This window comes from Amia ocellicauda, chromosome 11, assembly GCF_036373705.1.
Source record: "Amia ocellicauda isolate fAmiCal2 chromosome 11, fAmiCal2.hap1, whole genome shotgun sequence".
In the NCBI taxonomy this organism is placed as follows: domain Eukaryota; kingdom Metazoa; phylum Chordata; class Actinopteri; order Amiiformes; family Amiidae; genus Amia; species Amia ocellicauda.
The window spans coordinates 13,680,815-13,702,761 of NC_089860.1; the positions used below are offsets into that span (position 1 = coordinate 13,680,815).

The window sequence follows — 21,947 nt, forward strand, 5'->3', positions numbered from 1 at the left end:
CATTAATCTATTGCATTGCATCCTGTCCATATTTCTATGTGCATTTATCCTAGTACAAATGAGCCAACAAGTGCTGAACGTCTGGGTTTGATCAAAACAAAATATAGCTACCTCATTATTGTGCAAAATTAAAGTGGGAATGTATTTTGCAATAGTGATAGAGTTGCAAAGGTGGGAACCAGTTCAAAACCCGATATATCCATGAGCGGTAGATTGTAGAACGGAAGTAACAGCCAGTCAGCTTTGCTTAGGTGCCACAGGCCTTGGTTTCCACTCAGTTATACTGTCATCTAGTGGACTTTTATATTATACAGTCCTTCACCAAAGTTAATTTGTTAAGACAGTTCAATCTCCGTTTGAAAGTTGACAGCATATATATACATTTTGATGTCAAATACTGAGTAAATCACAGCACAAATGCATACTACAAGAAAGTATATATTTTTAAAGTGACTAATAATGGGAAGACTGTCATCTAGCCTTTGCCTTTGTGCTCAGATCCCCAGGAGCTGTTTGTGCCATCAGCAGACTATTATGAAGTAGTGCAGCTGCGCAAAAACTGGCCAACGACACTGTTCTGTCAGGTGACTTCCCCGCAGGCCAAGGTGACTCTGAAGTGAAAGTGGACGAGGTCGAGATATCCGACATAAAAAGGCTCCCTTTATGGCAAGGCAAGCTACCAGGACCTTCGCCAAATATCCACCAGATACATTTATGTGAACGGTAAGTGATGAGTCCAGGGAAAATGGGAGAACTGTTTATTCTTGAATGTCCCATGCAGTCCTCAAAGGGTTGGAGGTTGATCATGTATACATTGTTACAGAAAAAAAAATGTAATGCCACACCTTATAGTGCTGACAAAGCACTTCTTTCTGCTGTTTACTGTGCTGCACATTTCCCCCAAATGTTGTAAATTTCAAAATAATTAAACTGGGGAAAAGAAGGAAAATTGAATGACAGATAATATCCATAAACTGACAAAACAAACCACAGGATTATATCACAGTTTTGAAACACATATTGTTAAATTCTCCATTGACAACAGCGCCTGCAGCACAGCTCTGTCTTGACATGTTGGAAACAAAACCTGCACAAACAATAGAGAAGATAAATGCTTTAATAAAAGTACAACACTATACTTGGGTTTGAAACTGAAAAACTCAGTTCTGCTTCCTTTCTCCAAGTTGATGTATGTATGGCAAGTTGTAACGATTTTGCATTATATTATATAGTGGGCGCCAGGTAGAATAAAGCCTACCATAATGTAACATATATAGATGGAAAAAAAAGAACACTGAAAAAGGTTACCAGGATGTATACAGAAATATAAGACTCCCGACTACACCCTATACCAACTAACCCCATAACATGAGACTTAATTCCATCAAGGGTAGGTGGTAAAGAAGTACAACTCTAGACCGCATACATATAGAGCACAATTTCTGTTTGTATTCATCAACAACGTTAATTTCATAGATAAATATGGCACATAGATTACACACAAACCAATTTAATAAATATAAGACAGTTCATGTTTTATGTTTTAAGTTCCCTGCACACCTAGGATTCTGTCAGTCCAGAGTTTGATCAATGTCCATGAAGAATAAAAAATCACAATAGATTAACAAGCATATAAAGATTTCCAGCCATACAATACACATCTGTTTACTACAGAAAACACTACTCGGATGACAAAAGATGACAAACTTTTTCTGGGCCCACGTTTACCATACTCGAGTAGGTTCACAAATAAATAACAGGTTCATGAAACAAAACTAAATAACAAAAGAAAACAATATCACCATGTAAACTGTATGTAGCAGTAATGAGAGTGCAAACGGTAACGGCCTTCTTTTAAAGTGATGTATGCAATAAATATACTAAGAGCAAATGCTATATCCAATGGAATAATGTGCAAAGAGCAATCACATCCTTCTTTTAAAGCGACGTATGTCACAGCTGAGGGGAGTTCAGTGAGAAACACGTGACCAACTATGCCACCTCAATTAGTAAGCAAGAGGGGAACTCGCAACCCCCTTCGATTCTCTCCCCGGGCAGGCACAACAGCAGGATGGGAAGTAATTATTTTATTCAACAGGGTTGGTTTCACATGCACAGGGCACGGAGGCTGTGCTAGACAAAATTATGACTAACACTATAAGAGATATAAAGTAAGCAATACATATAATAAAACCTAGCTAAAACCCGCCTTTAATATTCATGGTGAATAAAAGACTAAAATCCCCTACCCAAAAGAACAAAGAAATAATAGTAAATTATCTAATAAAAAGCAGCAGCAGCAGCAGCGATGATATTATTTGGCTTCCATCTACAGGTAAGCGAGATGCCTACTCCAGGACATAATCTTCAGCGTCTCCAAGGCCGGTAGTGGTTTTGGGCCAGGCAAGACCCGGACTGGCTCCGTACCGATCAACACAGATTCTACAAGAGATCAGCGTAAGTAACATTTATCAATAGAAGCAGTCTCTGTGCAAATGAGCAATGCTAATGTCTCCCTTTGCCTTTTATAGGTTACAAATCCAGGATCAGCCACGAGAGGGGAGCGAGGAGAGACCGCAACAATCAAACAGTGCAAAGTACAATCACAGATCCTTTTCTAGGGGGACCCCAAACTGTCACTACCACTTTCTGTGGTATATAAAATAAAGTGCTCCATGTGCCGTGTCGAAGTCTCTTATTTTCACAATCGCTTTTCAACAAAAGGTAAACAAAAGTACTTATCCACAAAGGAAATATACACTTTCTTCTGTGGTCTCCAAATGTTAAGTCTCTTCTTCTGATCCAGGTCCCCTCAGTCTGTGCTTTCACCATCTAGTCCCTTACTCTCTCCTCCAGCGCGTGTCTTGGGCAGAATCACTGTTGTATCTCTTTGTCTGATTTCCGTTGGTGTGTGCCAAACAAACACAGCTCCCTGCTCTTATAGGCAGGAGATAGAGTCAGGGTGCAGGTGACGGTAATTAGGGAGGTGATGCGGGGAAGTCCACTTGGGAATGTGACAGGGCAGCGTGTTTGGCTATTAAGTAAAACACACATGAAACAATTAAGCAATTTGAACAATCATAGAAATAACATACCATAATAATAAAGTGCACACGATCATCAACAGTGAAGAAACCCAAGTGATTCATGCCCCACTCGTGACATATACAATATATACACTAGGAGCAAATGCCAGATAATTAAATTCTTCAAAGTGCAAAGCATAGGTTAATAAACCTTTTTACAATCAAATGGAATGCTGACAACAACGTAGCACTAACACACCATAATTAGAAAGGCAAACATACACTCACCTAAAGGATTATTAGGAACACCTGTTCAATTTCTCATTAATGCAATTATCTAACCAACCAATCACATGGCAGTTGCTTCAATGCATTTAGGGGTGTGGTCCTGGTCAAGACAATCTCCTGAACTCCAAACTGAATGTCTGAATGGGAAAGGAAGGTGATTTAAGCAATTTTGAGCGTGGCATGGTTGTTGGTGCCAGACGGGCCGGTCTGAGTATTTCACAATCTGCTCAGTTACTGGGATTTTCACGCACAACCATTTCTAGGGTTTACAAAGAATGGTGTGAAAAGGGAAAAACATCCAGTATGCGGCAGTCCTGTGGGCGAAAATGCCTTGTTGATGCTAGAGGTCAGAGGAGAATGGGCCGACTGATTCAAGCTGATAGAAGAGCAACTTTGACTGAAATAACCACTCGTTACAACCGAGGTATGCAGCAAAGCATTTGTGAAGCCACAACACGTACAACCTTGAGGCGGATGGGCTACAACAGCAGAAGACCCCACCGGGTACCACTCATCTCCACTACAAATAGGAAAAAGAGGCTACAATTTGCACAAGCTCACCAAAATTGGACAGTTGAAGACTGGAAAAATGTTGCCTGGTCTGATGAGTCTCGATTTCTGTTGAGACATTCAGATGGTAGAGTCAGAATTTGGCGTAAACAGAATGAGAACATGGATCCATCATGCCTTGTTACCACTGTGCAGGCTGGTGGTGGTGGTGTAATGGTGTGGGGGATGTTTTCTTGGCACACTTTAGGCCCCTTAGTGCCAATTGGGCATCGTTTAAATGCCACGGCCTACCTGAGCATTGTTTCTGACCATGTCCATCCCTTTATGACCACCATGTACCCATCCTCTGATGGCTACTTCCAGCAGGATAATGCACCATGTCACAAAGGTCGAATCATTTCAAATTGGTTTCTTGAACATGACAATGAGTTCACTGTACTAAACTGGCCCCCACAGTCTCCAGATCTCAACCCAATAGAGCATCTTTGGGATGTGGTGGAACGGGAGCTTCGTGCCCTGGATGTGCATCCCACAAATCTCCATCAACTGCAAGATGCTATCCTATCAATATGGGCCAACATTTCTAAAGAATGCTTTCAGCACCTTGTTGAATCAATGCCACGTAGAATTAAGGCAGTTCTGAAGGCGAAAGGGGGTCAAACACAGTATTAGTATGGTGTTCCTAATAATCCTTTAGGTGAGTGTACATTAGCAGCAGACAGGAAATTGAAGTGAGAGCCATATGTTTCAAATCAAATCGAACAAATCTTTCTTTATCCAGTTCAAGTACATTGCAATAGATTTAAACTTACGAGTCCATCTTCCTTAGCTGTTTCACAAGTAAAAGTTGCTTTGCTCTTATAATACTAAATCATTTAGGAATCCACTGCACCATTTCATTTTATATTAGAGTCCCGCTTATGTAAAACCCACTTTACATTTTCTTTGTCTGTTTGTAGATCTTCGCCAGTCGAAGTCGATATGGGCCTTTCCATTTTGGGGCAATGTGTGGATGCTTTAGAAAGAACATGATTACCAATCCACACACGATCATTAACAGCAAACACCTCTCTTCTTTTTTTATCATAATTTAGTTTTTGCCTTTCCCAAGCCTTCTTCATGTTCATGGTCATCATTCCCCTCAATGTTTCCATCCTGGCAACAAATTCATACTTAAGATGGTCTGGAGATATTTAATGCTAAATTAAAATCAACAAGAAAAGAGTCCCAATTTTTGTAATGCAATCCAATGTAAGAAGAAATCATGCTTTTCTAACTTTGATTTACTTGTTCTGTTAGATTTGTCTGGGGATGATAAGCAGATATCCAGGGTTTCCCCACCTCATAAAGCTCTCCTTGATCAAGAAAGTATTAGCAAATGCTTTATGTAGAGGAAACAGTTCAACCTACTTGGAGTAATCACTAAAACAAGCAAGTAGACATTATTTTGGGAACTTCTTGGAAAAGGTCCCATCAGGTCTACTCCTAGCATTTCCCATGGTCTCTCTAGAATGGTTTGTTGAAGTTGTCCACTAGGCTTTCTTGTCTCAGATTTGTGAAGTTGGCATACCTGACATTTCTTGATGTAGTTAATTATGTCAGCACACATTTTTGGTTAATAAGCCACTGCTTGAATGCATTTGCAAGTTTAAAATCAGCACAAATGCCCACTCAATAGGCTATCATGATAAGCCTGCAAGATCTGGGGATGTAAGCACTCTGGAATGTAGATCTGATGTACGACTTTCCACAAAGTTGAAGTTTTCCTGTACAATTTATCTTCAATGATTGTAAAGAAAGATGAAGCAGAAGTGTTATCCCCATTTTCAAGGATTTCTTGATATAGGGTCTGGATTAGAGGATCATCTTGTTGGGCTTGCCAAATGACTTCATCACTGTTGGGAAAGTCCATGGAAGGCTGGATACTAGCTTGTACCACTGCACAAATACTGGCATTAGGAGGTTCTGTTAAGCCCATTGGAGCCCACTAATCGACACAAGGCATGATAAGAAAAGATATCAAAGATATCAATTCCAAAATCACTTTCTTGGCTACTTCATACAATTTTGCTAACACTTGATGCAATTGTTCTATTGTAACAGCAATGTTTTTGTATTGTTCCTTATCCTCCTCCATTTGTCTTTGACAATTTTGTAAGAATTGCTGATGAAACACTTGTTGAGTTAGCTGATTATCTGCAATAGCTTGCTAAAGACATTTACTCCATGAGTAAAACCTGACACATCAGTATTTGCAACTAGGAACAAGTGTATTTGCAGATTCCACATTCATAAATATATTTGTATCCATGTCTAAGACATGAGGGAAAATACAAATCAGGATAATATGTAAACGGCCTAGAGTAATTAAATCCTAGTGTCCAAATTCAGACCCCAAGTTGGGAGCCAAATTCTGTAAAGATTTTGCATTATATTATACAGTTGAGCGCCAGGTGGGATAAAGCCTATCACAATTTATCATATATAGATGGAAAAAAACATAAAAGCAGACCGTCACAAAGTAACATATCCACACAGCAATAGTTATGTTGCTAATGAGAATTTGAAACTCTAAACAACACAATGGATGGTTTTCAAAATTCTGTTCTCAACGAAAACAAGAATTCTGCAACAATTTCATAGAAACTGCTTTAATCAATAAATATGAATAAGATTGGCATTACTGACAGAGACAAACTTTATAACAATATTTAATAGTTCATGTTAGATTCCGTCTCTCCAGCGTCTTGTTATCCAGGCCTCCTCCTTGGTCTGCATGGGTGAGAATTTACAGATAATTGCTCAGCTCAATGTTGCTATAGTTTCACTTGGGAATACTCAATGCAAAAGGTAACTTTTAACATTTTCAGATTTAGCTATAGGACTGTTTGAAGTTAGACGATTACAAAACACCACTCGGCTTTAATATCAAATACACCAATTTCATTTGAGACTCGAGTGGCTGATAATGTAGGGGATCAAATCGGCATCTTGCAGGTCGTTATCAAAATGACCTAACCCACTGCGCACTCTCTTTACAACTCTTTTGGCAGCTCTAACATAATTGTGCTTTGTCTTGGTGCGAGCAGATCGGCAGGCCGCTGTACACTCAGGACAGCACACACACACTGCGCTCGGGGGGGCAGAGCTGTGGACAGGGCACCTACACCTGCACTGCTCAGAACCTGGAATCGCTGAAAACACCTGCCAGGGCCCAGAGGATTCAACAGCCTTCACTGTGACACACACACATTGTATCTATACATCTAGAATCTAGAATTAATCAGAATCAGAGAGATTTTATTACAAAATACTGGTAAAGTTTGCTGTGCCAGTTTACGAACATTCAGTTCCACCTACAGACAGCATAGTGATCATGAAATAATGAAATGGCTGTTAATTCTCAGGGCCTTGGATGCAAAATAAACTAACCATTAGTAGTTGTGAGTGTATTTACAGTCTCTGGTTATACAATGAATTTCTAAATTTAGAAACAGGCATCTGGACATTTTTTTTTAAGGTAAGGCCATCGGAAGATGATTTGAGATTATACTACAAGCATGGCAAAATGTTACACACAAACAAAATCAAAAAAGTTAAGTCACAGTTTTGGAACCCAGTATCATATTGTAACATATATTGTAAAATATATATGGAGCACAGTGATTAAAGCTACAGAAAAGATGCATATAAAGAATGCTATAAAGAATGTTGTAATAACATTGTGTTCATGAAATAACTATTCAATTCTATTCAATGGATTCAGACTCACTTGATATAGCTGACATGGGCATTATATTTATGCATCTTGAATACATTGCAAGAGAATAAACTCCTAAACAAAACAATCATAAGATGGATATATGGAGCCTGCAACATGTTCTTTTAAGATTTTCTTTTTAAATATACCAACTGTTTTTCAATGTTTAATACAGATTTAATTATATAGAAGAAATGTTTGGAATCACATATTAATCCCATATATATATGAATCTACATGTCTTCCTATTAAAATAATAATGCATGGGAAAACAACTCACAAAAATTAAAAAGATGACGACTATATTCATATAATTAATATAAATGACAGTTTATTTAGCAAATTGTCAGTTTAAAAGAAGGGGGAAAAAATTGTTGAAGGTTATGTGGCATTAGACATTGTTTACCCAAGTGGCTTTTGTTGTATATTTTGTATTTTGTGAAATATAACACATGCACTGGTATAATATGAAGAATTATGATGGTTTACAAGTTTTGGTAAAAATAACTGCAATGTCTTAAATTTCAAATTTCAAAACCATTATAAAGTCTATTTCCTTAACACGTGTGAAGATCCTACAGCATGTTTAATAATGAATAAGTTGTGCAAAGCATCACCTCCACCAAGAGAAATATAAAATAATGAAATGCGTTTCCCTGGGTTTGTTTTTCAAGTCTGTGTTCCCCTCTAGGAACTGAGGTAATAAGTGGATGACCTAACCCAGTCTCAGACAAAGTGGTCAAAAATCATTCAATGTGTAAATAGAAATGTAAACAAAAGGTGCAAGGATCTTCAAACACACAAGTAAATAGAGACATTCAGGTTTTGTTGTTGTTCTCCATTTTCACATTTGGTATTTTAACATTTTAGTTGAGCATAGATGTATTAATATATTTTTCTTGTTTTGTTTTTAATCAACCAACCCCTCTTCAGATGCCCAACAAATACTCATAGCAGTCGTAGCAGGGGGGGTATGTTTATTTTGGTAACTGCAACCAAATGCCTGTTGTTACTCTGATGGACTTGAGCACCTGTTCCACAGACACATAATTCTGAAACTTAGTCTACTCAATCTGTCACTACACCGCACGTTTGTGCGTGAGAGTGCCTGACAACTATTCTTTGTTTAGTTTTTGCAGTGCATTATTGGATTTTCTTTTTTTTTTTTTTGGAGAGAAAACCTTTTGGTGCTTTTTCCCCTCAAGAAACATAGTTTATTTAAAATTTAGAATAAGCATCGCGGGCACAACTTTGCAGACCACTGATCTAGAATCTATTGCTTTAACAAATTTGAGCAAATATCAAAGTTGTGCCAAAAATATGATTTATAAATGGAGCATACAAACACTATACAATACTTCATTTAAATTTTGTGTTTTTACTAAGCCTTTCTTTCATTTGGCCTAATGCTATCAATCTGCAATGGAATAACTAATACCACTACTAATTCACATTTTAGCAATTGGTTCAATTAAATTCAAAGCTCTGCCAAAAAAAAAAAATGCATCCACTGTATACCACTCACTGAAAAGAAAATACACTCCCACCCCTTTCACACATAAAAGCTAATAAAAACAGATAAAATACTGGTTAAAAAGTGCACCTGTGCATCTGAATACATCATACAGTGTCACATGTCCGAAGATCAATACTGACATTCTAAGTGCTTTGGTTTCTTGTCCGAAACAGAAATGTGTCAGTTATCAGTATTGGTTTGACTCCTTTGCTGTGCCTTGTGAGGGTGAGAAACGGAGTTACTGTGTCTGTCGTAGAAGACAAAGTCCCGGGTTTCAGCGTGGACACAAGCGTTAGTGATGATAATAAAGATTTTCATTGGACAAAAGGTGGCTGAGAACGCACACCTCACCAGTGTCAAACAAGTGGGCAATTTGCAGAATTGAATGAAGAAACCCAGTCCAAAATGACCACCATTATTGAAAGCACTGCCCTGCTGCTGTTAAAACTGCATTTCCTATGACATGAAGGACTGTGTGATGGCTCCTTAGCAATGAGAAATAGTGTACCCCCTTCATCAAGGGCACTCTACTAACATACTGTATGGACATACCACAAAACAAAATCTTTGTACTTAAGGCAGATACTGATTTGTTAAAACAAAAACATGTCAATCACTAATGGCAAACAGGAGCAGGCGAAGGTCCGCCAACATTGAGATACAAATATCCACAGGATGTGGATTGGTTTACAGTAAAGATTGCTGTAACATGTTTTCCTCAGTGGGAGTATGACTGTAGCAGTAGCACAGAACATATTCAAATACTCACAGTACAAAGGCATACATTAAAACTGAAATTAATTCAGAAGTACCCCATGAAAACTATTGTAACTTTGATTACAGAATATATAGGGAAAGCTGACAAGCTGTCCTGTAACAGGCAAAGCTTATCTATGAGGTAACAAACACTGTATAATAGTTTATTTTCTTTCTAAAACAAAAAGCAGCACAAAAAAAGACAGAGCAACCTGAAGACAATCTTCTGACTTGCCCTGAAAAAGACTGGATGAAATCCAGAGTAAAAACATTAAAAACAAAAGCAGGACTAAAATCAAGTTTTCTGCATTTTCTCATCTGTCGGTGGCTCCTGGTGGCTTTAGGAAGACTGTAAAAATGTGGTCCGCATTAGCACTACAAGAGTGAAACTTCACAGAGCAATGCAGCCTAAAAGGCGCTGCACCAGCTCTTGTGCGTGACTGAAGGGCCACCCTGAAGTGGCAAGATGCTTCCTGCCTTCCTGCAGAGATACTCAGGATGAAAATCAGTGCATAGCGTAAACAGCTGCGGTGGAGGAGCAGCTGTGGAGGGTGGTGTGCTGGATCAGCTGGGGGAGAGGTGTGCTGCGAGAGAGGACAGGTGAGCGCTGGCAGTAGAGTCTCCATTGGCCAGTCTGTATTGTAGCTGCTCTTTCTCCAGGTTCAGCTTCTGAGTCCGCAGGGCTTCCTTGGCCAGAGACTGCTGCAGTGAGGTGAGATCTCCTGTCAGCTGCCTAAAGAGCAACACAAGACACACGAGGGTTTAGGACACAGCAGCCACGGCTTTTTAATGTGAATGCTCAACAGCAACAGTCAAGAAATTAGTTTCTACTACATATGGTTTCATTTTATTTCTTGTGGAGATATTTCCTGCATAATTCTCTGCCTTTGCCTCTCTAATTTTCTAAACACTGCAAAAAATCATTCAGGTGAGGTACTACTACTGAACCTACTAATTGGATTTAAAGCTTGTACAATACATATTTTTATATCAGGCCTTATGATGGTCTTTCTGTGTGACACTCATTCATTTCCTCAGCACACCCCCATCAGAAAAGGGAAACAAAACAACAGAAGAGTGGGGATTCACCAAGTTTGACATTTATCAAGGATATACACAAAGGCTGCAACACAAGAAAGGCTGGGGTAACAGGTATAATATAGTGTAATCCAATGCTTTAAAAGTGAATAAGACTGATTTATGTTTTAAGAGCCCTATTTATTACTTTGTTCCTGCTTTGTTCTCTGTGTTGGTTTCTTCCACTATAACACCTTATCTTAATATTATACTTTGAATGACTGCTTAGAAATCATAGCAAATATTGTCCTTCCTATGACTTGAATCAGCATCAGAGCACAACTGAGTGTTCAGTGTGCACAACACCCCAAAGCACATGTGTACTGTGCCCTAGTGTTTCTCAATTAGGATAGGACCAGAACATGCTCCCATTTGGGGATGGTTTACTTTTTATTGCTACTGTAAGAAACAAAATTGATCAAATATGAGAGCAAATAATGACATTCAAGAACAGGAAGCAATACCTTTCGAACATCTTTAAATTCAATGTGAAATATTTCACACCCTGTTTAACACAGTTTTAGCATGCCATTATATGTAAATCATATTCTGTGAACACAGCACTAGGGAAAAAAAAAACAACAATGTGCTACTGGTACAGTGAGAACCGAGAAGAGGAAGAGACATACTCTATATATGTGTGGTGGTTCTTAATTTGGACTCTCAGATCTTCATTCTGCTGAATATGCATCTTCACTTGGTCTTCCAGAGAGAGGTTCTTCTCAACCTGCAGATAATAAGGATGAAAAGATTATGAGGCACTGTTAGGGACATAATTCACCCTGAAGTGCTATTGAAAACCTCAAATAATATTAGGCTACTTCAAAGGAAAAGTTTAGCTAATTCCCATCAAAACCCCCTAAATCAAATAAAACTAGCTAGCTAGCAAGTAGCAAGCAACCCATTATCAACACTTTTTTTCTGCAAAGCAGGAGGACATGTTGACAGCACTGTTAGCTAGCGGGGAACAGGTATATCCTGCAACTTTATATCATTAGGGCTGGATTAAAATCAAAACTTTGACCCACCCGCTAATAGAAAACTACAAACCTGTACATCATAGCGGTTACATTTATGATTAGAAGAAAGTGGCATCTTACAAACAATTAAACCACAACTGAGTACAGTTCTGTAGTTTTCTATTAGCAGGTGGATCAAAGTTTTGATTTAATCCGGCCCTTAAAGAGAAATTAAAACTTCATATATGAATCTCACAAGCATAGGTCAATACAATCTCTTTTTATTGCTTTCTGATCGCAACTAGTATACAGAAGTATCTCAGTAGAGTGCATGCGACTCATTATATAGTGTATGTCCCTAACGGCACCTCATATTTCCCGAGACATTTGACACAGCCATGCTGGAAAGACTGACCAATTGTAACACTCCGAAGATTACCATTTTTTTTCTTTCAACAAACTAAAAGATCTTTATATTAAATATTTATTTTATTCTCAAAAGTGCATTTCAAATGCTCCTTTTAAAGATAATATTACATTTTTGTATACGTTTAGTTTAAACAATAACACAGAACTCTAAAGTGAATTCAAAGTGTCTGCCGACTTCAAGAATTTCAGAACAACCTCACCATACCCCGCGGCCTGAAGCGAGAACAAGGTAACCATTAAGGTGAAAGAAGTTATAGTCTGACTGATGAAACAGATTATCATAGATGACTGTCATTATCGTCTATTGGCAAAAACCCATCAGTCTTTTCTGTAGCACACAAACAACCTTGACGAGTATTTGAGTAAACATATATTTTTATCTTGATGTGGTCATTTAAAATGCCAATTATGCTCAAGCACCTTCCCTCAGATTCATTCTGTGATAATTGTGGAGATGACGAAGATTATTTGCTTCATAACAAAAAAGCAGTGAGGTCATGTTATGCCAGCCTGAGTGGGGTTCAGACTGTGAAATCCTAGCCAAATCACTGTAGCAACAGAAGTTCAAGTTTACAGCTAACACCGTGAGAATTTACACTACTCCAGCCTCCTGGTAATGAGCGACATAACTCAAATGTGTGCGAAAGGATGTGAGCAGACCATTAACTGACTTTCAGGAAAAAATAAATGAGAAAAAAAGGAAAATCTAACACAGGAGAAGAAGGAACAAAGAATGCTAGAAAACTCAAATTTAACTTTTACACACTAGCTAATTTAAACACTTAAAAGTGTTAATTGTGTTAATAAATTGTTATTTATTTATATGAACACAAACTTCTTGTACTTACCAGGGATTGCATTTGGTGCAGCTTGCTGTTGAGCTCTTGGATTCGTCCGCTCTTCATTTCAATGACAAACAGTAAACTCTCCAGCTCCTGCTCCCAGAATTCACCAGGGCTGCCGTGGGCCTGAAGGAGCAGATCAGGGATTTGGCAAAGGCAGGAAGACAGACACCCAGCATTTCTAAAGTGATGCTATGAAAACCTCTCCAGTAAACATGTTTCTATGTGAACTTTAGACAACTTGTTGCCAAGTCTGCCCTTGACTTACGCACAGACTCCAGAGTTATACAAAATCATTCATTTTTATGTTCTCAACTCATGTGAATATTACCTGTTTTTCTTTCCCAGTAGTCAACGTACCTGAATATTAGTCTGCAGATCTCTTTTCAGAACAGACTCTTCCACTCTTTGTTTTAACTTGTTGAAGACCTGTAGCTCTGCAGTCAGATCATCCACTCTGCCCTGCAGACAATTGATACACGGGGTAACTCAATGAAGCAGCTGGATTTCGGGGGGGGATGACATACTTTGGGGAGGGCATACTCCCAAGCAACACAAAGTGACACTAGTTTTTTATCTGAATAAACAAACAACAGACTTTAGCAATGATTTACATGGTATAGTTTGCCAAGTGGAAATTGCAATGACTGGCTTAACATTCAACGGGATTTGACAATTCACTGATCCTGAAAAAGCACTAAACCTGTAATGAAGCTCGAGCCGCCTCAAAGTTCTCAGTCAATGAGGACTTCTCTTCGTCCCAAGACTGCTGCAGCTCTGTGGAAACATTAACATACTAAGACTTCAGGCTCCCAATTTAAAAAAAAATATATTAAAATCTTTCAAAGAGTGATATAATGCTTCACATTTGGGTTTAAGGGGCACAGCCCTATTTCTAAGACAGCTGACAATAAGTTTACACATTGTACTCAACTAGGTTGCTTTAAAACTCTGGTGTAGAACAAAATGTTAAATAATGTTATATGGAGCTTATTTATTTTGGCATCATAGCGTGCTGTGTGCTTATTACATGGCGTGATCATTGGCTAACTATTGTGCTTCCCTGGTGAAGAAATCTATATTTACTGGTGCACAAAGAGAGGTTAACATAAAAATTGGAAAAACACAAATGTTACACACACCTTCTATTGTGTTCTTATGTTCATCTGAAATGCATCGCACTCTGTTATCACAAAGAGTATGGAGTTCTGCAGATGTTTCTGATTGAACCTGAAAAGGGAGTGAGATGGCAGTGAGTTGATTTCCCTGTTTAGACAGAGTGCAGTCCATACCCCTTTCCCACTGGACAGAAAAGATTTACAAAATGCTCTGTGGAAACATGTACATTCTGTCAGGAAACACATGCACGCACACATATACACATGCACTTTAATATATTGCGAAGTAAACGCAATATACAACATATTAACAACATCAAATGAATCTTGGATCACATCACATGAAATGCACATTACATCACACATTGGGAAAAACTGATGAAATACAGTTGCATTTCTAAACAATGAACGGTTTGTGGATTGGTTTTTATATAAGGATAGTGCATGCCTGACAATTTACTTTCCTTCATACGTGGATTTATCTAATGCCATTGCTTAAGAAAAGCTCAATGGAAGTGTTCATGTATCCTCTCAAAAAAAAGGTTAGTGGGTGAAAGACAAGCTAGAAGTCTGACAACTGCAAACAGAATCTGGAAACCAATAAATGAACAAAGATACAAAACAGGCAGTGTTCCCAATTATTCTCTAATGACAAGACATTGCTTACTTATTAAGGCCAGCAAGCATGATTATATAGTACTTTTTGTATTTATTTAATCATTTTCAATTACTTGTAAATTAAATTAAACTTGAAATTGCATGGCCTAAAAACAAGGGACTTAAATCTCCAAGGTTAAAAGGGAAAGCAGACAATTTAACTCATACCCTTCCACAAAGCAGGACTGAAGAGGAAACCAACACAAAACCAAATTGTCACAAAAAATTAACCAGTAAGCTTTTTTGGTGATCATCAGAACCACAATAATTTGTTTTATTAAATGATGTGAGGACTGTTGGTGTCATTTCAAATATGTATTAAAAAGTATCAAGTGTAACCAAAACAAAACGACAATTTACCATTCTAATATTTTGTTCTTTTAAACTGCATATGAATGGAGGACAAAAATTCCCCATATGCTTTTGTAGGCTAAATAAAATGAAGTTTCAGATACTCAAACATTAGGGTGTTTCTTTTCACTTGGATGCTTATCAGTGGCATATGCAACGGTAAAAGTAATTGCTTCTGATTTAGTGCTATTAATCAAGGGGACAGTAGAGATACCTTGTTTGTAACCTCCTGCACCATCCTCTCAATCTCCTCACGGTGGGCCCTTATCAGATCCTCTCTCTCCTTGTTCCCAGTGGCAACCAGAGTTTCCCGCAGACTCTGCAACTCCCATTCATGCTGCTGCTGGAGCTTCACCAGCCCTGCGCCTGCGGCCTCGTGTTGGGATTTGTCTAAGCAGGACAACGAAACCATACAGCACCACAGGAACAGCAGAGAAATGCAGCTGGCACCGCTAACTCCACAAAGGGTGCCAATTCTTCATATAATGAAAACAACTTCAAAGACACCGTACTGACCCAGATTAAAAGGTATTCTTCAAACAATTACTGGAGGAGGCACTTCAGCTCTCGCTACAAGGAACCACAGTGAAAATGTGCCTCATGGCTCCCCTCTTGTTACGAACCTTAAATTTGTTTTCTGATATTCTTAACTGGGATACTAACAAAGCCAGTGACATCATTTTGGAAGTTTGTGTCATAAGGACGAAATCAAACACCAATGACATTTCAGAAAGTATAAAGGATACAAATATTTCCTTTGGTTATCCCATTAATAAACAATTTGATGTGAATGCATCAACAGTGAGTTAAAGAAAGTGTGATCTACAAACACTGAAGCCACTTACCACAATGATCTTGAAGGGTGTTCAATTCTTTGGCTGCATTTTTTCTCTAAAATGAAATGAAGAACAGTATATAAGCATATTTATTTGTCTCGATATAGTGGTTTGACTTTAGCAATTGTGGTTAAATGCATCTTACACCAGCTGAAGAATTCTAATTATGTTACATTTCCAATCTTACAGCAATAACTAGTACTTCAAACCCTTGAAGACTGTATATGGCATACTACAGCAATTATGTTTTGAGACTTAAGGATAGATTATAAAAAATATGCAGGCACAAAAGCCCATTTATTTCCCATCGTTTTATGTTTGGATAACACTTCAAACCAAGTACCCAGCCCCCACCCCCAAAACAAGTGTTACGTGTATCCCAAGAGAAGTTCTGGAAATGTGTATCCTGCAAATCAAATTTAAGAAAAAGCTGTACTTCAAACAAAGACTCAAAATATACAGTGAGTTGTTTAAAAATGTACCAGGAGTTTTTCCTCATATTTGATTTGAAATCACAAATTCTCGAAGGCCACCTGAATAAGTGTGACCGTTTTATACTTACAGTGTTGCGATTACCTTCCTCTTTCAAATGTTCATTCAATCATTCATTTCAATAGTGCTGAGCTAACATTAGTTTCTCTGCAACTCTTTCAGATTTTACTCATGTGTGATGTTATGCAAATATTCAGAAGTCAAGCAGGGTTCACGAAAGAGATGAGAAATCACAAGATCTTTGAATATTTGGTGGAAAATTTTTATTTTTGTATTGCCTGCAGGGTGTAAACATTTGCACTGTAACTTATGAGCTGCTTCAGTCTAGTTTCCGCCTTTGATACATATTTGGACAACCACTTGAATGAGCAGGGGATTTAACAGAATAACACAAAACTATATAATTACATTAAATTGTAAGCATTTAAGAAAAAATACATTAAAAAGCATATATTTCACAATTATGTATGTATAAGACCTTATAAACAATCCATAAATAAGCCAGTAAAATGTAGACACTGGGATGCTGTGCAGTGTTACATTTTTAACAGAATGTAGTTTGGACACTAGCTTCTTTCGCGGACACCATATTATACAACAATCATTATATAATCAAATATGAAGAGTTGTTAAGTAGGCTGTATGTCTATACATGGGCCTTCATTCTTGGCTCACTAAATCACAGCATTCACAGCAAGCAAGAAAGGACAGATCATGAATACTGGCTGTTTGTTTAAGAAAACGCCCACTCGGAATGGGTCTAATTGGTGAGGCAGGTTAACTCACTAGGAACTGCAATTTTTTATCTTCCACTGAAGTCTGACCAGACCACCAGTGAAATTCACTTGGACTTTCCCCATTAGAGAGTAGAATCAAACAAAAACATCAGTAAGATACTGGACACGGACACTGACAGGCTAGGCATTAGTGGACAAGAAGTACAAATCATGTTAATGCATTCCTTTCTCTCTGCCTGAAAACTACAGACACAGTGCAAGAAATGCAATCTCAGTAAAACCGTAATTCAAGGCCACAAGAATATTTTTTTAAATAAAACTGTTTACTTATACAGTTTATAATTAATCAGTTTCAGGTTTTACTACTTGCTTAATGTAGCACTTGTGGTTCTGCTTATATATACAACATTTTTTAATGGATAAAATAGAAAACTCTGTTTAACTGACACTATTTGGACTCACTAACTTTCCACTTGAGTGTTTAAAACTTTCTAGCAAGTAAAACATTTGTGGAACTGTACAATTGAGAGCCGGGGGAAATAGAGGCTTCTGATGATAAAGTTCAAAGGCTGAACCTGGCAACTAAAGGGTGGATTCTTGATTTGCTGCTAACTTTTGAAAAGTTAAACAATACATTAATAAATCCAGCCATTTCAGATCTTCAGTAAAGAATGGAGGTTAGAGACTGTATGAAAAAAGCATTATTGTATACATTTTGACAGAATCGGCATCCTGTTTTTAAGACCAGGTCTGTTAGATTTTCACATTACAGGAAATGGGGGCTGACGTACTGTTGAAGTTAACAAATCAGTGGCTAGCCTACAATACCAAACAACAGGAAATTATGCTTGCCACCACCATTTTTTGGTTCTAAAAATGCTGTGATCTGGAAAAGTAAATTTTCTGTATCTTTCAGACTGTATGTTTTGGTAGAGTGAAATATATTTTTGTGATACATTGTTCAATGCAGTATCATTCAACCAAGCAGGTCTATCTCATGTGTGGTAATATTTATGCAGAAAATGGCCTATACTCCAAACTAATTGTTCACATTACAGTCTTAGATTTTAAAATACATTGCTGACATAGTATTGTCCTTTTTCTTTTTTAATATTTCCCTTACAATCACTTAAGTAATTTACATCTATTTACATTTTAAAGTAATGTTGTTCTTATTCAAAAACAATGCATGGGAACCTTCTAAAATAGCAATCTATTTTGAGGCTCTGCATATCACCATTAAATTCCAATAAGACGTGCACATTGCGCATTGCGCTGCCAAAATAGGCTACGCACTATCAGCACAATCATTAAAATGCCAAACACTCTGTCAGCCTGTTCTCTGAATGTTGTCCTCTGTGGAATTTAGGCTAGAGTACCATCTTGACTTTGATTAAAGATATTGTGCCACACATGATTAATAATTCTTATCACATGTTCTCGACGGCTGATGGTCCATAACCCCAGAGGTGAAAATACCAGAAACCATGTTCTCCCTGTCAAATGCTTTCTGACCACGATCTTTTAAACAAAAAGGGTGCTTATTTCTGCTAAGGAATTTGATAACAATACTCTTTTAAACAACTACAAATAGTTTTTAACCCAACAACAAAGCTCTGTTTATTTTGTCAATAAAGGTACAATTATTCTACCTGTAACTTCACAAATGTTATGAAGAGTTCCTAAGACATATTGCAATTGAAGAGTCAGCCAATACAGGCTGTACACAGCTAGTCTGAACTAAAAAGAGCTAGGCATACTCATCTTTGAATTTAGATCTACATATTACAGGTTGAAACAGGTTAAACAATAGGACAGTGACTCCAAATCTGAGGTTTCAAACAGGAACAGGATGTGTCTCACTCAAATAGTGCTCCGTAGATGAATTGCGTGCATATGCAATATTGAACTGAAGTCGGCAGAGGTCTGCTTTTGCAATATTCACACAATGCGAAACAATGGGAAAATTATTTATACAGAGCTACTGTAATTGCTCTGATACACAATACATTTCCCTTTTTACAGAGAATTCATAAAACACAGATTTTGCAACAATAGTTAGGCTATAGCTTATTACTCAATTTCCTTATCCAGGGTGACTTACAATTGTTCCAATATATCACATTATTTTTTTACATTTGAGCCATTTATACAGCTGTGCATTCACTGGAGCAATCTAGGTAAAGTACAGTGCCCTGGGATCAAGCCCACGACCCTGTGCTCCAGAGTCCAGAGCCCTAACCACTACTGCACACTACTGCCTGTAGCTTATAGTAAGCCCAAGTGATGTGCATAAACAATTCCCACCCCTGCATGCTTATATCTGTACTAATGTTATAAACTATGATGACATCACGTCAACTAAACCTTCAGACACTCCACCAGGACAACTCTATAGGCAATGCCTATGATAAAACAGCCGGTTCAAATCAATCTTCACAAATCCTGCCAAAAATCAGATAACCTCCACTGGTACTACACCATAACACATTGGCCTCGTGCCAAAAATGATTAAACACCAAGATAAAAACAAATCACACTGATGTAAGCTGGAGATTGGAAAACAAAAAAAAAACAAAAAAAGAAGGAAAACAAAATAAAGACAGACGTGACTGCCATCAATAGCTGATTAAAACGACATGTCATTTAAAGAGATGTCTAGATTACAGGAAAACTCATCACTGGAGACAGGTTTCATCACACTGTATTGATATTCAACATTCATACTAATGTGCAAATCTGTTATATGGGAATTGGGCCTTTAAATGCTGCAACATACGAAAGGTAGCTTTGCTGTGGGATATGTAACTTTCTGAAATTGATGAACTACACTTAAACAGCTGTCTTGTGTCCATCCTGAACACAGATGGGTTTCCCAGTCAACAGAGGTTACAGTTTCTTTAGGCTTTGTTTATTTGCCTGCTGCCATTGTTTCCCTTCACTTCTTTCCAGCAGCAGTGACAGTGTGGGCACAGGTCAGCACACTGACAGCGAAGCCTCAATGCTCGCAGCAACGTGGGGCTCTACTGATTTTTTTTTTTTTTTTAAACTAACTTGCATATGTAAACCTATTTTTAAATACACCTTTCACCTCAAACCTCTCTTAGAATTAACTAAACCGCTGTATTCAGTTCCATCAAAATATGGATCCTTTATGAAGCAAACCACCTCAAAGATTCTTGTTACACCACTTTCACATCAAAGGTACTGTATGACCCACGATAAAGAGAAATAGGAGTGTTCATGACCAGATGTATTGAATTAACTTTAGGCAATAGTGTTGCCCCCCCCCCCCCCAACAAACAAAACAGCAAAACATGTAATGAACTGAATTCCCAGGGACTACAACAGGTGTGCGCTTTATGACACAGACACTAGTTAATTGGTCTGACCAACATCCTGCTGCATGACTACAGTACAGCACAGGAGGTGAAAAACATACAGGACTTGACTCATTAATTGTAATGTTTGCATACATGGTTTAAATAAGTGTCATTCTATATTAACATTGCATCCTATTAGAAGTTGGCAGATTCAGGACATCTAATTAGTAAAGATGCCCAAAACAGGATAAGATAAAGCAATATTTAACAGTGGCTTTGGGCAGGTATCTTTGTAACACAAACATAAAGCCTCCTGGAGTTATTACCTACTTTGGGCAACTGCAGTACTGCACTGTGCTTTCTGCCAGTACGTACTACATAATAGACTAGTCCTTTACTTACTACTGCCTTACCCACAGCAGCCTACTAAACCCACAGAAACCGGCCTTCATCAGGGCCAGTTAACCCCTTATACCTGCAGAGGTTAGCGATTACAGGGACGGCCATGCTAGTGCATAGAAATGAGCGCAAAACGTCAAAGCAACTTCAATATTGTAAAGTTACCAAGAACCGTCACACTGCTGTCACCAACAATACAATCTGAGCCCAACTTTCCCGACCGTGTAATATAAATATACAGTGATTTCAAACTCAGATGTGGATGCACTGGTTGCAAGCAGCTGCTAACTCGTACTATTATGCACTTGGCTAAATGTTACAAATAGTCAGCGATCAAGATAAACACAGGTTAGTGTATATAGAGTGCAGGCTCACATCTGTTGCCCATTAGAAGCAATGTAACCTCGCCAAGCGGGTTATGGTGTCGCCTCGAAAACATCCCTTTACCGTTTCAAAACCCTTTTAATGGTAAGAAAACGAATGCAAACCTGGTATGTGATTTAAAGGGAAATTACGCAACGCGTTAGGTGACGGCATCTAACTCTTGAAATGAGACCGAGAGAGAGAGAGAGCAGGAAAAAAAGGCGAAAAGTTGTCCATTTCCTGTACTTCGCAGGCGCTTGAGTTGCTACCGGGCTGCCGCGCTGTCCGCGCCCGTGTCAGGGAGGTACCTCTGTCCTGCGCGGCGTGCCGCGGCGCCGCCGGCTCTGAACGCAGCCCATGCCCGCCGCCTGCTGCTCCTCCGCCCGGCTCGGCCCGGCTCGGCCCGGCTCAAAGTGTCCGAGGTCCTGGATGAAGCCCCATGAACCCGCAACTTTGCGCTATCTTTTCACGCTCGGAGGCTCATACCGACTCTAATCTCCTGGCTGGG

The 21,947-nt window shown here is 38.4% G+C and overlaps 1 protein-coding gene and 1 long non-coding RNA gene across 2 annotated transcripts; both read right to left on the reverse strand.

Annotated features, from left to right (window-relative positions):
* Positions 1-1,429: 1,429 nt before the first annotated feature.
* LOC136762769 (uncharacterized) lies at positions 1,430-2,898 on the reverse strand. Its single transcript, XR_010820889.1, has 2 exons — positions 2,760-2,898; positions 1,430-2,442 (listed from the first exon to the last, which is right to left on the reverse strand). It is a non-coding gene; the product is annotated as an uncharacterized LOC136762769 (long non-coding RNA).
* Positions 2,899-7,898: 5,000 nt separating this feature from the next.
* On the reverse strand, positions 7,899-21,947 carry ccdc69 (coiled-coil domain containing 69). The gene is made up of 9 exons (XM_066716613.1): positions 21,748-21,947; positions 16,135-16,180; positions 15,504-15,679; positions 14,306-14,393; positions 13,867-13,940; positions 13,524-13,625; positions 13,170-13,289; positions 11,563-11,660; positions 7,899-10,589 (listed from the first exon to the last, which is right to left on the reverse strand). Exons 1-9 carry the CDS (start codon positions 21,796-21,798, stop codon positions 10,421-10,423), a joined length of 924 nt encoding a protein of 307 aa, XP_066572710.1. The 5' UTR covers positions 21,799-21,947; the 3' UTR covers positions 7,899-10,420.

Excerpts from the sequence above, each read along its gene's own strand:
- ccdc69 (XM_066716613.1), bottom strand. The coding sequence starts at position 21,798 with ATGGGCTGCGTTCAGAGCCGGCGGCGCCGCGGCACGCCGCGCAGGACA. Across the intron at positions 16,181-21,747 it reads GCACGCCGCGCAGGACAGAG|AGAAAAAATGCAGCCAAAGA; the intron begins GTACCTCCCTGA and ends ATTTCATTTTAG. Across the intron at positions 15,680-16,134 it reads CACCCTTCAAGATCATTGTG|ACAAATCCCAACACGAGGCC; the intron begins GTAAGTGGCTTC and ends TGTCCTGCTTAG.